This window comes from Lipotes vexillifer, unplaced genomic scaffold (genome assembly GCF_000442215.2).
Source record: "Lipotes vexillifer unplaced genomic scaffold, Lipotes_vexillifer_v1.1 scaffold586, whole genome shotgun sequence".
Classification (NCBI taxonomy): Eukaryota; Metazoa; Chordata; class Mammalia; order Artiodactyla; family Lipotidae; genus Lipotes; species Lipotes vexillifer.
The window spans coordinates 315,062-330,333 of NW_006781860.1; the positions used below are offsets into that span (position 1 = coordinate 315,062).

A 15,272-nucleotide genomic window follows, 5' to 3' on the forward strand; every position below is an offset into this window, starting at 1 on the left:
CAGACTGAAAGTGAGGGGATGGAAAAAGATATTCCATGCAAATGGAAATCAAAAGAAAGCTGGAGTAGCAATACTCATATCAGATAAAATAGACTTTAAGGTGCTTCCCTGGTGGCGCAGTGCTTGAGAGTCCGCCTGCCCATGCAGGGGACATGGGTTCGTGCCCCGGTCTGGGAAGATCCCACATGCCATGGAGCGGCTGGGCCCGTGGGCCATGGCTGCTGAGCCTGCGCGTCCGGAGCCTGTGCTCCGCAACGGGAGGGGCCGCGGCAGTGAGAGGCCCACATACTGCCAAAAAAAAATAATAATAAAAAAATAAATGGACTTTAAAATAAATAATGTTACAAGAGACAAGGAAGGACACTACATAATGATCAAGGGATCAATCCAAGAAGAAGATATAACAATTATAAATATATATGCACCCAACATAGGAGCACCTCAATACATAAGGCAACTGCTAACAGCTATAAAAGAGGAAACTGACAGTAACACAATAATAGTGGGAGACTTTAACACCTCACTTACACCAATGGACAGATCATCCTAAATGAAAATAAAGAAGGAAACAGAAGCTTTAAATGACACAATAGACCAGATAGGTTTAACTGATATTTATAGGACATTCCATCCAAAAACAGCAGATTACACTTTCTTCTCAAGTGTGCATGGAACATTCTCCAGGATAGATCACATCCTGGGTCACAAATCAAGCCTCAGTAAATTTAAGAAAACTGAAATCACATCAAGCATCTTTTCTGACCACAACACAATGAGATTAGAAATGAATTACAGGGGAAAAAATATAAAAAACACAAACACATGGAGACTAAACAATACATTACTAATTAACCAAGACATCACTGAAGAAATCAAAGAGGAAATCAAAAAAATACCTAGGGACAAATGACAATGAAAATACAGCGATCCAAAACCTATGGGATGCAGCAAAAGCAGTTCTAAGAAGGAAGTTTATAGCTATTCAAGCCTACCTCAAGAAACAAGAAAAATCTCAAATAAACAATCTAACCTTACACCTAAGGGAACTAGAGAAAGAAGAAAAAACAAAACCCAAAGTTAGCAGAAGGAAAGAAATCATAGAGATCAGAGCAGAAATAAATGAAATAGAAACAAAGAAAACAATAGCAAAGATCAATAAAACTAAAAGCTGGTTGTTTGAGAAGATAAACAACAGTGAGAAACCATTAGCCAGACTCATCAAGAAAAAGAGGGAGAGGACTCAAATCAATAGAATTAAAAATGAAAATGGAGGGCTTCCCTGGTGGCGCAGTGGTTGAGAGTCGGCCTGCCGATGCAGGGGACACGGGTTTGTGCCCCGGTCCGGGAAGATCCCACACGCGGTGGAGTGGCTGGGCCCGTGAGCCATGGCCACTAGGCCAGCGCGCCCAGAGCCTGTGCTCTGCAACGGGAGAGGCCACACCAGTGAGAAGCCCGCATACCGCAAAAAAAAAAGAAAAAGGAGAAGTTACAACAGACACTGCAGAGATACAAAGCATCTTAAGAGACTACTACAAGCAACTCTATGCCAATAAAATGGACAACCTGGAAGAAATGGACAAATTTTTAGAAAGGGATAACCTTCCAAGACTGAACCAAGAAGAAACAGAAAATACGAACAACAATCACAAGTAATGAAGTGGAAACTGTGATTAAAAATCTTCTAACAAACAAAAGTCCAGGACCAGATGGCTTCACAGGTGAATTCTATCAAACATTTAGAGAAGAGCTTACACCCATCCTTCTCAAACTCTTCCAAAAAATTGCAGAGGAAGGAACACTCCCAAACTCATCCTATGAGGCCACCATCACACTGATACCACAACCAGACAGAGATACTACAAAAAAAGAAAATTACAGACCACTATCACTGATGAATATGGATGCAAAAATCCTCAACAAAATACTACAAAACAGAATCCAACAACACATTAAAAGGATCATACACCATGATCAAGTGGGATTTATCCCAGGGATACAAGGATTCTTCAACAGACGCAAATCAATCAATGTGATACACCATATTAACAAGTTGAAGAATGAAAACCATATGATCATCTCAGTAGATGCAGAAAAAGCCTGTGACATAATTCAACACCCATTTATGATAAAAACGCTCCAGAGAGTGGGCATAGAGGGAACCTACCTCAACTTAATAAAGGCCATATACGACAAACCCACAGCAAACATCATTCTCAACGGTGAAAAACTGGAAGCATGTCCTCTAAGATCAGGAACAAGACAAGGATGTCCACTCTCACCACTATTATTCAACATAGTTTTGGAAGTTTTAGCCAGAGCAATCAGAGAAGAAAAAGAAATAAAAGGAATACAAATTGGAAAAGAAGAAGTAAAACTGTCACTGTTTGCAGATGACATGACACTATACACAGAGAATCCTAAAGATGCCAGCAGAAAACTACTAGAGCTAATCAATGAATTTGGTAAAGTTGCAGGATACAAAATTAATGCACAGAAATCTCTTGCATTCCTATACACTAATGATGAAAAATCTGAAAGAGAAATTAAGGCAACACTCCCATTTTCCATTGCAACAGAAAGAGTAAAATACCTAGGCATAAACCTACCTAGGGAGACAAAAGACCTGTATGCAGAAAACTATAAGACACTAATGAAAGAAATTAAAGATGATACCAACAGATGGAGAGATATACCATGTTCTTGGATTGGAAGAATCAATATTGCGAAAATGACTATACTTCCCAAAGCAATGTACAGATTCAATGCAATCTCTATCAAATTACCAATGGCATTTTTTACAGAACTAGAACAAAAAACTCTTAAAATTTGTATGGAAATACAAAAGACCCCGAAGAGCCAAAGCAGTCTTGAGGGAAAAAGGCGGAGCTGGAGGAATCAGACTCCCTGACTTCAGACTATACTACAAAGCTACAGTAATCAAGACAATATGGTACTGGCACAAAAACAGAAACATAGATCCATGGAACAAGATAGAGAGCCCAGGGATAAACCCATGCACCTATGGTCAACTAATCTATGACAAAGGAGGCAAGGATATACAATGGAGAAAAGACAGTCTCTTCAATAAGTGGTGCTGGGAAACTGGACAGCTACATGTAAAAGAATGAAATAAGAGGGCTTCCCTTGTGGTGCAGTGGTTGAGAGTCCGCCTGCCGACGCAGGGGACATGGGTTCGTGCCCCGGTCCAGGAAGATCCCACATGCCGCGGAGCGGCTGGGCCCGTGAGCCATGGCCACTGGGCCTGCGCGTCTGGAGCCTGTGCTCCACAACGGGAGAGGCCACAACAGTGAGAGGTCCGCATACCGCAAAAAAAAAAAAAAAAAAAAAAGAATGAAATTAGAACACTCCCTAACACCATACACAAAAATAAACTCAAAATGGATTAGAGACCTAAATGTAAGACTGGACACTATAAAACTCTTAGAGGAAAACACAGGAAGAACACTCTTTGACATAAATCACAGCAAGATCTTTTTTGATCCACCTCCTAGAGTAATGGAAATAAAAACAAAAATAAACAAATGGGACCTAATGAAACTTCAAAGCTTTCGCACAGCAAAGGAAACCATAAACAAGACGAAAAGACAACCCTCAGAATGGGAGAAAATATTTGCAAATGAATCAACGGACAAAGGATTAACCTCCAAAATATATAAACAGCTCATGCAGCTCAATATTAAAAAAACAAACAACCCAATCCAAAAATGGGCAGAAGACCTAAACAGACATTTCTCCAAAGAAGACATACAGATGGCCAAGAAGCACATGAAAAGCTGCTCAACATCACTAATTATTAGACAAATGCAAATCAAAACTACAATGAGAAAAAACAAAAACAAAAAACTACAATGAGGTATCACCTCACACCAGTTAGAAGGGGCATCATCAGAAAATCTACAAACAAAAAATGCTGGAGAGGGTGTGGAGAAAAGGGAACAGTCTTGCACTGTTGGTGGGAATGTAAATTGATACAGCCTCTATGGGGAACAGTATGGAGGTTCCTTAAAAAAACAAAAAATAGAATTACCATATGATCCAGCAATCCCACTACTGGGCATATACCCAGAGAAAACCATAATTCAAAATGACACATGCACCCCAATGTTCATTGCAGCACTGTTTACAATAGCCAGGTCATGGAAGCAACATAAATGCCCATCGACAGACGAATGGATAAAGAAGATGTGGTACATATATACAGTGGAATATTACTCAGCCATTAAAAAGGAACGAAATTGGGTCATTTGTTGAGATGTGGATGGACCTAGCGACTGTCATACAGAGTGAAGTCAGAAAGAGAAAAACAAATATCGTATATTAACGCATACATGTGGAACCTAGAAAAATGGTACAGATGAACCGGTTTGCGGGGCAGAAATTGAGACACAGATGTAGAGAACAAACGTATGGACACCAAAGGGGGGAAAGCGGCAGGTGGGTGGGGATGGTGGTGTGATGAATTGGGCGATTGGGATTGACATGTATACACTGATGTGCATTAAATGGATGACTAATAAGAACCTGCTGTATAGAAAAATAAATCAAATAAAACTCAAAAAACAAAGAGTGAAGTAGCCAAGGAAGCTAAGGGTTTCTGGGAGCAACCAGAAGCTGGGAGAGACAGGGAGGGATCCAAAAATAAATAAATGAATAAATAAATAAATAACATAAAAATAAAATTCATTTCCTTGGCCACCCTAGCTAAATTTCAAGTGTTCCACAGCCCCATGTGGCTTGTGGCTGCCATAAAGGATGGCACATATCCAGAACATTCTCTCATGGCAGAAGTCCTGGTTGTCAGAGCTGGTAGCATTACTGAGGGCGTACTCACATACTGCCACACATTTGGTTGTACGGCTCAGGCGTCTGTGTCTTGTGTCTCCAACTAAACTGCATGCAAGCAGGGTTGTGGCAGCTGCTCATTTGTAATACGCTACAGTTAGGACTGCACTTAAGTGGACGAGTGCCAAATGCACAGTGAGTTTTTTCTTAATAATCTCTTTCCACTAGAATCCAGCTATTTCTACTGCAAAAAAATAAAAAGAAAATCTTTCAAGTTGTTGAAACACCTATTCCTAAGGCATTTCCCATTGAGCTAAAGGTATAAAAGCTTTCAAATACATTAGCTTTGAAGTACTCATTTAGTCATTCAGTCATTGTTAAAATTATGGACTACCCTTATTGATTCACTAATGGGGGCTTACTCCCAGCTGTGCTGACTCCTTTTAAAAAGTAGACTCCAGTAACAGCCCGATATCAGCTCTGAACCTATGGTCCCCACAGAGACAGGATTAAGTGACTATTAGGCTCCCAGACCGGTCCATAAAAAGCTATTTTACCCACAGTACAGCTGTCTTCCTCACTGCAGCTTTTATGAGAAAAAAGTTCTTTAGCCCAAACTTAGCTCCAAATGACTTCTTTAAGATCATTTTGTTAGTTGGGAGATGCTTACTACAATGTTCTAAATTAAAGCAGTCTTCAAATTTATAAAAGTTGCCTGGAAGGTTACTGTAAGTGGCTGTCTGGGTTTTTTAACCCTCTTAATTTGCTTTCCATATGAAATTGTTGAAAAATAAATGAAAGTAGAAAATACTTAATTTAACAGGGCTTCAACTAAAGGTAGGAAAATGTTATGCATTAATTATGCTTAGTATATAACACAAATTACCCTTCACCTGAATGCATTTTTAATTATATGTGACTATCACAAATCCACTGTGTCAGATGTAAAATTAATTTTGACTTGAAAATTCTTGGATCAAAAAGGGGTAAAAGAAGTCACATCTATGATAAATAACCAAAACTGAAATAATATCAAATGCCACAATCTCAAATCTCCATTTGCATCTGCTTAAAATGCTTCACGTCTCTCACTCTTCCTTACCAATAGCACCGTCCAAGTGTACACGTGTGAAAGGAAAAATCCAAATGGACTCAGTATTGCTAAGAGAACTCTCTAAAATGGAGCCAGGAGGCCAATAAGGAAGTATGACTTAGGCACGTGTCAGCCTGGATGGAATCTGACCTTTTGACCCAACGAAGTCATCAGAACTGATACCAAGCAGGACCCTGTGGGGCTCCTGGGCACGAAAGCCCTTCCATGTCCCCCATTTCTTGATTACAGGCAATAGGCTTCATTCAGCCTCCCTGACCTTCCCTGAGTTCCAAGGAGCAGGATCAAACCGATGCTAATTAGGGAAGGGAGGGGATGCGGAGACAAGGGAGCAACAGTCAAGAGAAACAACAGTGCCGCCTTGGGGCAGGGTCCTGGTTCCCCTCAAGGGACACACATAACAATATCTTTGAGCTGTTTAGCAGATACTGAAACCCCCGCCAGGTGGGAGAAGTTAACTGCATGCTGCCCACAAGCAGTAGACCCCAGACCAGCTGGAACCAGAAGGTTGATGATGCTGACGCCCACTTACCTCCCCACCAGCCAATCAGAAAAACGTCCAGGAGCTGATCACGCCCTCTTTGAACCATTACGATAAAACTCCTCACTAGTCCCTCCAGGTCGGGACACAGTTTCGAGGGCATTAGTCCACTGCTCTGCCCGGCAAAGCAATAAAGCTGTTCTTTTCTACTTCGCCCACAACTCTGTCTCCGAGATTTAATTCGGTGTCGGGGTACAGAGGCCGGATTCGGCTTCAGAACACCTGCCAGAAACTCAAGATACTTACTGGACCCCTACCCTAAAACAACTCATGATTCCTCAGGGCAAATATTCTCTGACTCGCATCACAGCCCATCACAATTCTTACCAGGCAACTTTTAACAACCTCTTCGCTTTCTGTCTTTATAAGCCCTGACTCTCTTCCTCAGAACACTCTTTTGGGGTTACCCAAATCTGTGTCTCTCAGATTTTTTTTGGCCATGCAGCGGGGCTTGTGGGATCTTAGTTCCCCGACCAGGGATGGAACCCGAGCCCCCCACCCACCCACCCCCGCCCAGCACTGGAAGCGTGGAGTTCTAACCACTGGCAGGGAATTCCCCCAAATTGCAACTCTTAAGATTCCAAATAAACTCTTTTCCTATTTGCAGCCTCCTGTATTATTTTTTTAGTTGACACCAGTCTGTGTAGATGTGTTTGAATGTGGAACATGGATTCTGTTTTCAGATTCTGTTTCCATATCTAATGTAAGTTCATATTTTTAAGTTACTATTTTCAGTAAACAGAAAAGAAATGCTAAAAATTATGCATATCCACACACCTAAACATCAGATTGAGATCATTCTTCCTATATATCTCAAAAGCCAAAAACATTCTAAATATAAACTCTACAATGCCATGAGCTATCCTCCACATGAACTGGAGAGATCTGAAGCCAAATTCAAGGTCAAGGGTGTCAGCAGCAGCCATGTGATTGATACAGAGTCAGAATACAAGTCAGCTACAGCTGTGTTCCTGGTACGCATCATCTAGAAGGCAGGTGAAGCTGCTTTAAAGCAGGCCGGAAAGTCAGACTTGCTGTAGAACCTAAATATTCTGCAAAGTTCCAGAGCCTTCTATTGCACCTTGTGGACCAAGCAGAGAAATGGCACAATAAAATAAATTTTACTCACTCTCTCCTGGTACTTCCAGACTCAGACTCTACCTTCACTCTTAGAAAAAAAACGATTTCTCCTTTTACGTGCATAAGAGACGCCCCCTCTTAGATATCTGTGCTGTATGCCAGTATCTCTACTGATTTAATAAGCAACCATAAGACTAATCATGCATGCCAAAAGAGGGTCACGATGGCCCACGAAGGGGAGCAGAATTTGCTCCACACGCACAAAATATGGCTCTTGGCCATAAAGATTATCCTCGGCTGATTATTTTTAAGAAACAGGAGACATAGAAGCTCTAAAACAGAAGTTACCCTTTTGTTAGAGACATTTGCATTGAAAAGGGAAACCTCCATTTGTAAGGGTGCCTCCCTCTCTGTACCAGGAAGAGAAGGGTGACTCTAAATCTTTAGAAACTCTTCTCAATGGAGAAGGCAGGGACTTAAATCCGCATAACAAACTCACCCTTGTTTACTGTGCTTTACCTTGAATACCTCCCATAAATACCTCCACCCTCAACATCCTCTTTTCTTCTCTGAAGCTGGAGCCGGTACTTAAGATCGTGCCTTGGGCCATTTCTGGGAGTCACTCAGTTTTCCTGGGTATACAGGAGGTATCCATGTTATTAAGTTTCTGTTCGTTTTTCCCCTGTTATTCCTTTATTACAGGGGGTCTCAGCCAAGAATCTAGAAGAGTAGAGGGAAATTATTTTTCTCCCCCACACCCATGAAACAGATTTTAGCTGCAAATATACCCTTTAGGAGGCTCCTGGTTTCCAAAACTATTTACTATTTTAGCGAGAAGGGCCAGAATGGCCATTACCCACTGTGAGTCATTGTTATTTGCTCAAGTTTAAGTGATTCCCCAGGCTTCCTGGTGTCTGCTCCCTGGTGATTCTATTACCTTAGTCTTCTCCTTCAATAAGACTTCTCCCCATCCTCATAAATGGTGGATCTTAAGGCTATTTTTCTCCAACAAACTGAATGCAGGACATAAAGATGTTCAGTAGCAATTAGGTTTTATTGTTCTCATCTCACTTATGAGTACAGAAACTATCAAAATGTAAAACGCACAATTCCTGACTTCGCAATTCCCCTTCTAGGAATTCATCCCATAGAAGTGTGTATGTGTCGCTATGAGAACATATGTACACATACTAATTTGCAGCATGATTTAAAGCAGCAAATAATGGACACAACCTAAATATTCATCAACATGAGACTGTTTAAATAAAGAATGACGTGTAGAGCAAGGCAAGCAAGTAGAAGACCCCTGTGCACTGATGTGGAGTGATGAGTACAAAAAGCAAGGAGGGGGCTTCCCTGGTGGCGCAGTGGTTAAGAATCCACCTGCCAATGCAGGGGACATGGGTTCAAACCCTGGTCCGGGAAGATCCCACGTGCCGAGGAGCAACTAAGCCCATGCGCCGTAACTACTGAGCCTGCGCTCTAGAGCCTGCGAGCCACAACTACTGAGCCCGCACGCCTAGAGCCTGTGCTCTGCAACAAGAGAAGCTACCGCAATGAGAAGCCCGCATACCACAACGAAGAGTAGTCCCTGCTCACCGCAACTAGAGAATGCCCACGCGCAGCAACAAAGACCAAACGTAGCCAAAAATAAATAAAATAAATAAATTTATTTTTTAAAAAAAGCAAGGGGAACGATGTCTCAAGCATGGTAGCATATGTATTTTTTTAAGGGAACATATGTCCATATATGTTTGCAGGTAGGCATTTGTACACATACACACACACACAATCTTTGGGAGAATAACAAAAGAAATGGATGAAGGTAGTCACCTCTGGGTAAGGGAACTGAGGTAAGGTAGGGGCACATGAGAGGCAGTTTTATACCTTTTCTGTAGGGCTTAACTTTTTTATCCTGTGTATAAATATCTTAAAAATATGCAAACACACACACAAAGAGTAAAGTATAGTCATCAAGGAATTAACCTTGCCAAAGCTATCTAACAGTGGCACCTACTGGTAAAATCACTTCCTATCCCAAAGTATTCTCTAAAAGAAAACCCAAGGTTCGCCTGGCACAGCCATGTCAGCCATTAGTCAGGACATATGTTTCTGTTAAAGCCTTGTAAGGAACTCTTCACTTGTATTAAGTCTTCTAAGCATAAGACTTAAAAGTGTCATCTGGCTGGGAAGTTACAATTCATTATAGTCTGAATTGCAAGCTATAAAAATGAGTGAAGTGGACTTCCCTGGTGATGCAGTGGTTAAGAATCCACCTGCCAATGCAGGGGACACGGGGTTCGAGCCCTGGTCCAGGGAGGAAGATCCCACATGCCACAGAGTAACTAAGCCCGCGCACCCTAACTACTGAGCCTGCGCTCTAGAGCCTGTGAGCCACAACTACTGAGCCCACGGGCCACAACTACTGAAGCCCGCGCGCCTAGAGCCCGTGCTCTGCAACAAGAGAAGCCACTGCAATGAGAAGCCCGCACGCCGCAACCAAGAGTAGTCCCCGCTCACCGCAACGAGAGGAAGCCCGCGTGCAGCAACAAAGACCCAACACAGCCGAAAATAAATAAATAAATAAATAAGTTTATTTAAAAAAAAAAAAAAATGAGTGAAGAATATCTCTATATCCTTCCACGGAGTGATCTCCACTCCAGCATACAGAGTTAAGTGAAAAAAGCAAGGCAGAAAAAATGGGCAGAGTATGCTGTCATTTATCTAAGAAGGGGAGGGGGTTACAAGTAGACATACAGGTTTACTTATATTTTAAAAATGGAAAGATAACCCATTAAAAAAAATGAATTAATGGTTGCCATAGGGAAGGAAGGGACTATGCTGGAGGGGAGAGAACAGAACTAGATTTCTCTGAATCAGCGCTTCTCAACGGGGGCTATTCCACCTGTGTCCCCAGGGGATGTTCGGCAATGTCTGGAGGTATTTTTAGTGTCACAACTGGGGTTTGGGAGAAGTGTACTACTGACATCTAGTGGGTAGAGGCCAAGGACGCTGCTGAACATCCTACAATGAACAGGACAATCATCTGGCTCCAAATGTCAATAGTACAAATTATATATCTAATAAGGAACTTGTATATAGATTATATATATATATATATATAAAATTCTTACAATTTAATAATAAAATGACAAATAACCCAATTTAAAAGTGGGCAAAGGATCTGAATAGACAGTTCTCCAAAGATGATATACAAGTGGCCAATAAGCATACGAGAAGATGTTCGACATCCTCAGACATCAAGGAAATGTGAAGCAAAGCCACAGTAAGCCACAACTTCACACCCACTAGAATGGCTATACGGTTGACCCTTGAACAATGCAGGGCTTAGGGGCACTGACCCCCAAGTAGTCAAAAATTCGAATATAACTTTACACTTGGCCCTCTGTATCTGCAGTCCCGTACCCGTGAATTCAACCTACATGGATCATGCAGTACTGTAGTATGCATTTATTGAAAAAAAAAAAAAAAAAGTATATGTGGACCCGTGCAGTTCAAATCCATGTTGTTCAAGAGTCAACTGTAATCAAAAAGACAATAACAAGTGTTGAGGATATGAAGAAATTGGAACCCTCACACACTGCTGGTGGGAATGTAAAATGCTGTAGCCACTTTGGAAAACAGTCTGGCAGTTCCTCAAAAAATTAAACATACAGTCACCATATGACCCACAATTCCACTCCTAGGTACAGACCCAAGTGAAACATAAACATATGTCCATACAAAAACTTGTACACAAATATTCATAGCAGCATTATTCATAGTAGCCAAAAAGTAGAAACAGCAAATGTCCATCAAAGGATGAATGGATAAGAAACAAAGTACTGATACATCCTACAACATAGACAGACCTTGACAATGTTATGCTAAATGAAAGAAGCCAGTCACAAAAGGCCACATATTGTATGACTCCATTTACAGTCGACCAACACAGGTTTGAACTGAGCAGGTCCACTCAGACATGCCTTTCTTTCCACAGTGAATAGTACTACATGGTCCATGGTTGGTTGAAGCCGTAGATGCGGAACCACATATACAGAGGAACGCATATACAGAGAGGCGACTAGGAATTATAGGCAGATTTCTGACTGCGTGGAGGGTCAGCCCCTGACCCCTGCATTATTCAAAGGTCAACTGTATAGGAAATGGCCAGAATAGGCAAATATATAGAGACAGAAAACAGATTAATGGTTGCCTAGAGCTAGAAGGATAGGTGGCTTGGGGATGTCAGCTAAAGGGTGTGGAATTTCTTTTTAGAGTAATCAAAATGGTCCAAAATTGACGGTGGTGATGGTTGCAGAGATCTGTGAATGTGCTAAGTCACTGCATTATACACTTTTGATGGCTAAATTTTATGGTATGTGAATTATATCTCAATAAACTGTTAATAAAAAAACAATCACAATGGTGAGGTATATACTCTGATAGAGGTGGTACAAGGTACAGAAGGCAGAGGCCAGGAAACAAAGGAGGTCAGAAAAGGCTTCCCAGGATGAACAGGAAGTTGTCAGTAATCAGGTTTGGTTTATTTTTGTAATTAAATTCTTCATCAGTTTTATTGAGATTCCGGGGTAAGGAGGTTGCAGGACGCGCACATCTCAGGAGTAGGGAATCTCAGGATACATCTAAAAAACTCATTCAGATTGTCCAACTATAAAACCCCAAGTGCAGGAGAGAGGGGGATGCCATGGGATAAGTTAGCAGAGCAGCAGGTGACAGAGCACAATGGCCTTCGCTCCCAGCCAAAACCTTGGACTGAATGTGTTACAGGAAAAGGAATAGGTGAAAGATGAGAAGCAGCAGCAGAACAGACGGGGATGGGTCTAGAGACAGGACAGCCCGTGTGCTTACATCAGCTGTGAGCAACTGTCGTCACAGTCAACTCAACCCTTTCCTAAACATTCAGCTTGAAAACTATTGCAAAGAGGAACCAATCTAGGACTGTGTCTTCCTTCAAGTTGGCACAACCGACAAGATGGACAATTGAGAACAAAGTGGTTTGATATAAACTAATAACAGTAAGAGTAATAAGAATAAGAAAAATCGTATATAATTAAAATGTCCTGATGTCAGAATGAAAAAAATAGTAATAATAACCCCTCATGAGTTTATGCCAGAGCCAGAACCAAAACAGTGACCCAACCCAGAAAGTTAAGCCACTTACCACAGGAACTTGGGCATTTGGCTCAAATTCTGTGGAATCAGCATCTGAAGATAAAGAAATGAGTTCAGTAACTCACCAATACTGCTGAAAAATACTTCAAGCAATAAGAACGCTTTTCACTAAGAGGTTATTAGAAAATCTCAGACTTACCTTTCAAGTTAAGGCAGTTTCTCGCAAATTCTATCACTGCCAGTTGCATCCCAAGGCAAACTCCTATTTTAAAAAGCACATATATAAAGCAAATGAACGTTATTTTGTACTGCTTCGTATTTTCTGTTCATTTATTTGCTGTCTATCTCCTCCATCTAGAATGTAGGCTACAAAAAAGAAAGTTTGCTGCTGTAGCCTCTGCCCTCAGAACATGTGTGGCAGGGGCAGGGACAGGGTTGGACCGCCCAAACTCGAGGAGGAATAAATGCGAGGTCAGAAAAGGGCAGGAAAGGAGAAGGCAAGGTCCAAAAGGCAAATCTGCCTCCCTGCAAATGTGTCTCTAGATCGAGGCACACTTGTGGGCTGCAGGGCTGCCCCAAAGCGCCCGACTCCTTCAGAGAATGTCTAACAACACCTCAATTCAAGAGGGAGCCTCCGTGGGCTGGGACTTCACACCCCCTCTTCTCAAGGTAGATTCACGGCCTTAAATGCGGGCTCTGCTTGCCGGCAGCCCCCGGCTGGCCAGCAGGCTGGGATCCAAGGAGCACCTACAGGCGGGCAGGGGAGTGGGAGGTCTGTGCCCAGCTGCTGAGCCCAGAACAGCCCTAAACCTCACTGCAGGGAAACAGCAGCAGCTGGGGGAGCTGGTACCTCCACCGCAGGCTGGAGCACGACGGAGAGGCCAAATGGAACTGAAGAGAGAGCTCCGTAAGGAGAAAAGGGGAGCTGCGTAGGCCCAGGCCTGTTGCCACAGGGATGTGCCCCTCGCCGATCTCCACATTCACTGCGGCCCATCGATCCTCTCCAATAAACAAATGCCAAGGACCATTCCAGATGCTTTTATAGATATATTCAATGTACACAGGGGCTCAAAGGAGAGAGCAATCAATATACCGGGCACGCCAGAACAAAAGTCAATAAGTGTGAAACAGCTGAGTGCTTTGGGGGCACTTTAGTAAGTTCCATAAGGCTAGGACATAAAGAGACAGTGTGTTAAAGAGAAATTTAAAGAGCTGCAAACTATTCTACACAGTGAAAATTATCTGAAGAACGCTAACCACGTTTAGACAGAAACTAAACAAGATTACTCCAAAAGAAAACAGTGGCCCAGATGAGCTTAGATGGATAAAACAAAGCAAGGTATCAAGGTAACTACTCCTGGCTTCTCTTTTGAAAATGGATCCCAAGTGGAGAGCGTCTAGGAAGCTAATCAATAGAACAGGCAAGGGGGAAAATGAACAGTCTGCTGATATGAAGTAAAGAGTACCGAAGCTGGTCCACTCAGTTCATAAACCCACCAGCCCATGCAAGCACAGCATGAAACACGGCCTCTCCCCACTCCCTCTTCCGCCTGAATCCCCAGCTGCAGGGCTGCCTTTATCCCATCAGTCTTCCATTTCATCTGGTTTCATTGCTCCAGAAGCCATGCTTTGCAATTTGAACAAACACATTGAAAAGACCCAGCTCTACTAAATCTTAACAGAGCTGTCCCTGTAACGTTGGACGGTCTTTCTGTATTATCTTTTCTAGAAGGAGCATATAAATTTCAATTTAAGCTTTTTTTTCTGATGAGAAGTAACATTGTGGCATTCTGTTGAGATGTTTGCTCGAAGTGGTGAAAGGTGGAATCGGAGAAGGGCAGGTATGAACAGAAGTTCCTCCCAGCCTCTTGCTACACAACCAGAACAGCGGTAAGTTCTCCTGGGCTGGCAAATGTTTTTGGTCAAGGGCCAGAGAGTAGAGATTTTAGGCCTTGCAGGCTGTAGGGTCTCAAACTCTGCTACTGTATCGCAAAAACATCCACAGACAATATGTAAAACAACTGGTATGGCTGTGTTCCAATAAAACTTTATTTACAAAAACACTGCAAACCAGGTAAGGCTTGCAGAATATAGTTTCCAGACCCTGTAGCAAACAATTTGGCACCTGAATATTCAAATTCAAGATCACACTTTTCACATTAACAAACTCTATTACGTGTTACCCTACTAGGTGTCAAAAATCTAAAAAACTCATAGTTAGGATTCATAAACATCAGTTTTACCCAGAAAAGGAATCTTCCTTGACCGTGCCCAAGAAATCGCCTGGAGTTTTCCCAACGTTCCTCTGATTCCGAAGCCTCCTGGCACAAGAACACCACTGCAAGCAACACAAGAGGAGGGGAAATTTGACATTATTTTTATTTGTAAAACTCTTGTTTTCAGCCATTCATGCTTATTGATCCCAAATCCGACACTTGGCACAGCTGCTAGAGAATACGCTTGGAGTCTATTTTCAGAACTGATTACATGATTTCACATCCTGAACTTTCTTCTTAAAATCCTCCCAATGTTATAAAGCAGTTGCAACAATTTCTCACAACTGACCTTGATACATATTTTCTTTTTTTTTTTTTTTTTTTA

The 15,272-nt window shown here is 42.0% G+C and overlaps 1 protein-coding gene across 1 annotated transcript in view; it reads right to left on the reverse strand.

Moving 5' to 3' along the window:
* Positions 1 to 15,272, reverse strand: part of CTPS2 (CTP synthase 2) — a 122,098-nt gene that overhangs the window by 70,997 nt on the left and 35,829 nt on the right. Inside the window, exons 11-13 of the mRNA XM_007454843.1 lie at positions 14,915 to 15,009; positions 12,871 to 12,933; positions 12,721 to 12,764 (exon numbers count right to left, since the gene is read on the reverse strand). Coding sequence (XP_007454905.1) covers positions 12,721 to 12,764; positions 12,871 to 12,933; positions 14,915 to 15,009 — 202 coding nt within the window. The remainder of the gene's footprint in view (positions 1 to 12,720; positions 12,765 to 12,870; positions 12,934 to 14,914; positions 15,010 to 15,272) is intronic.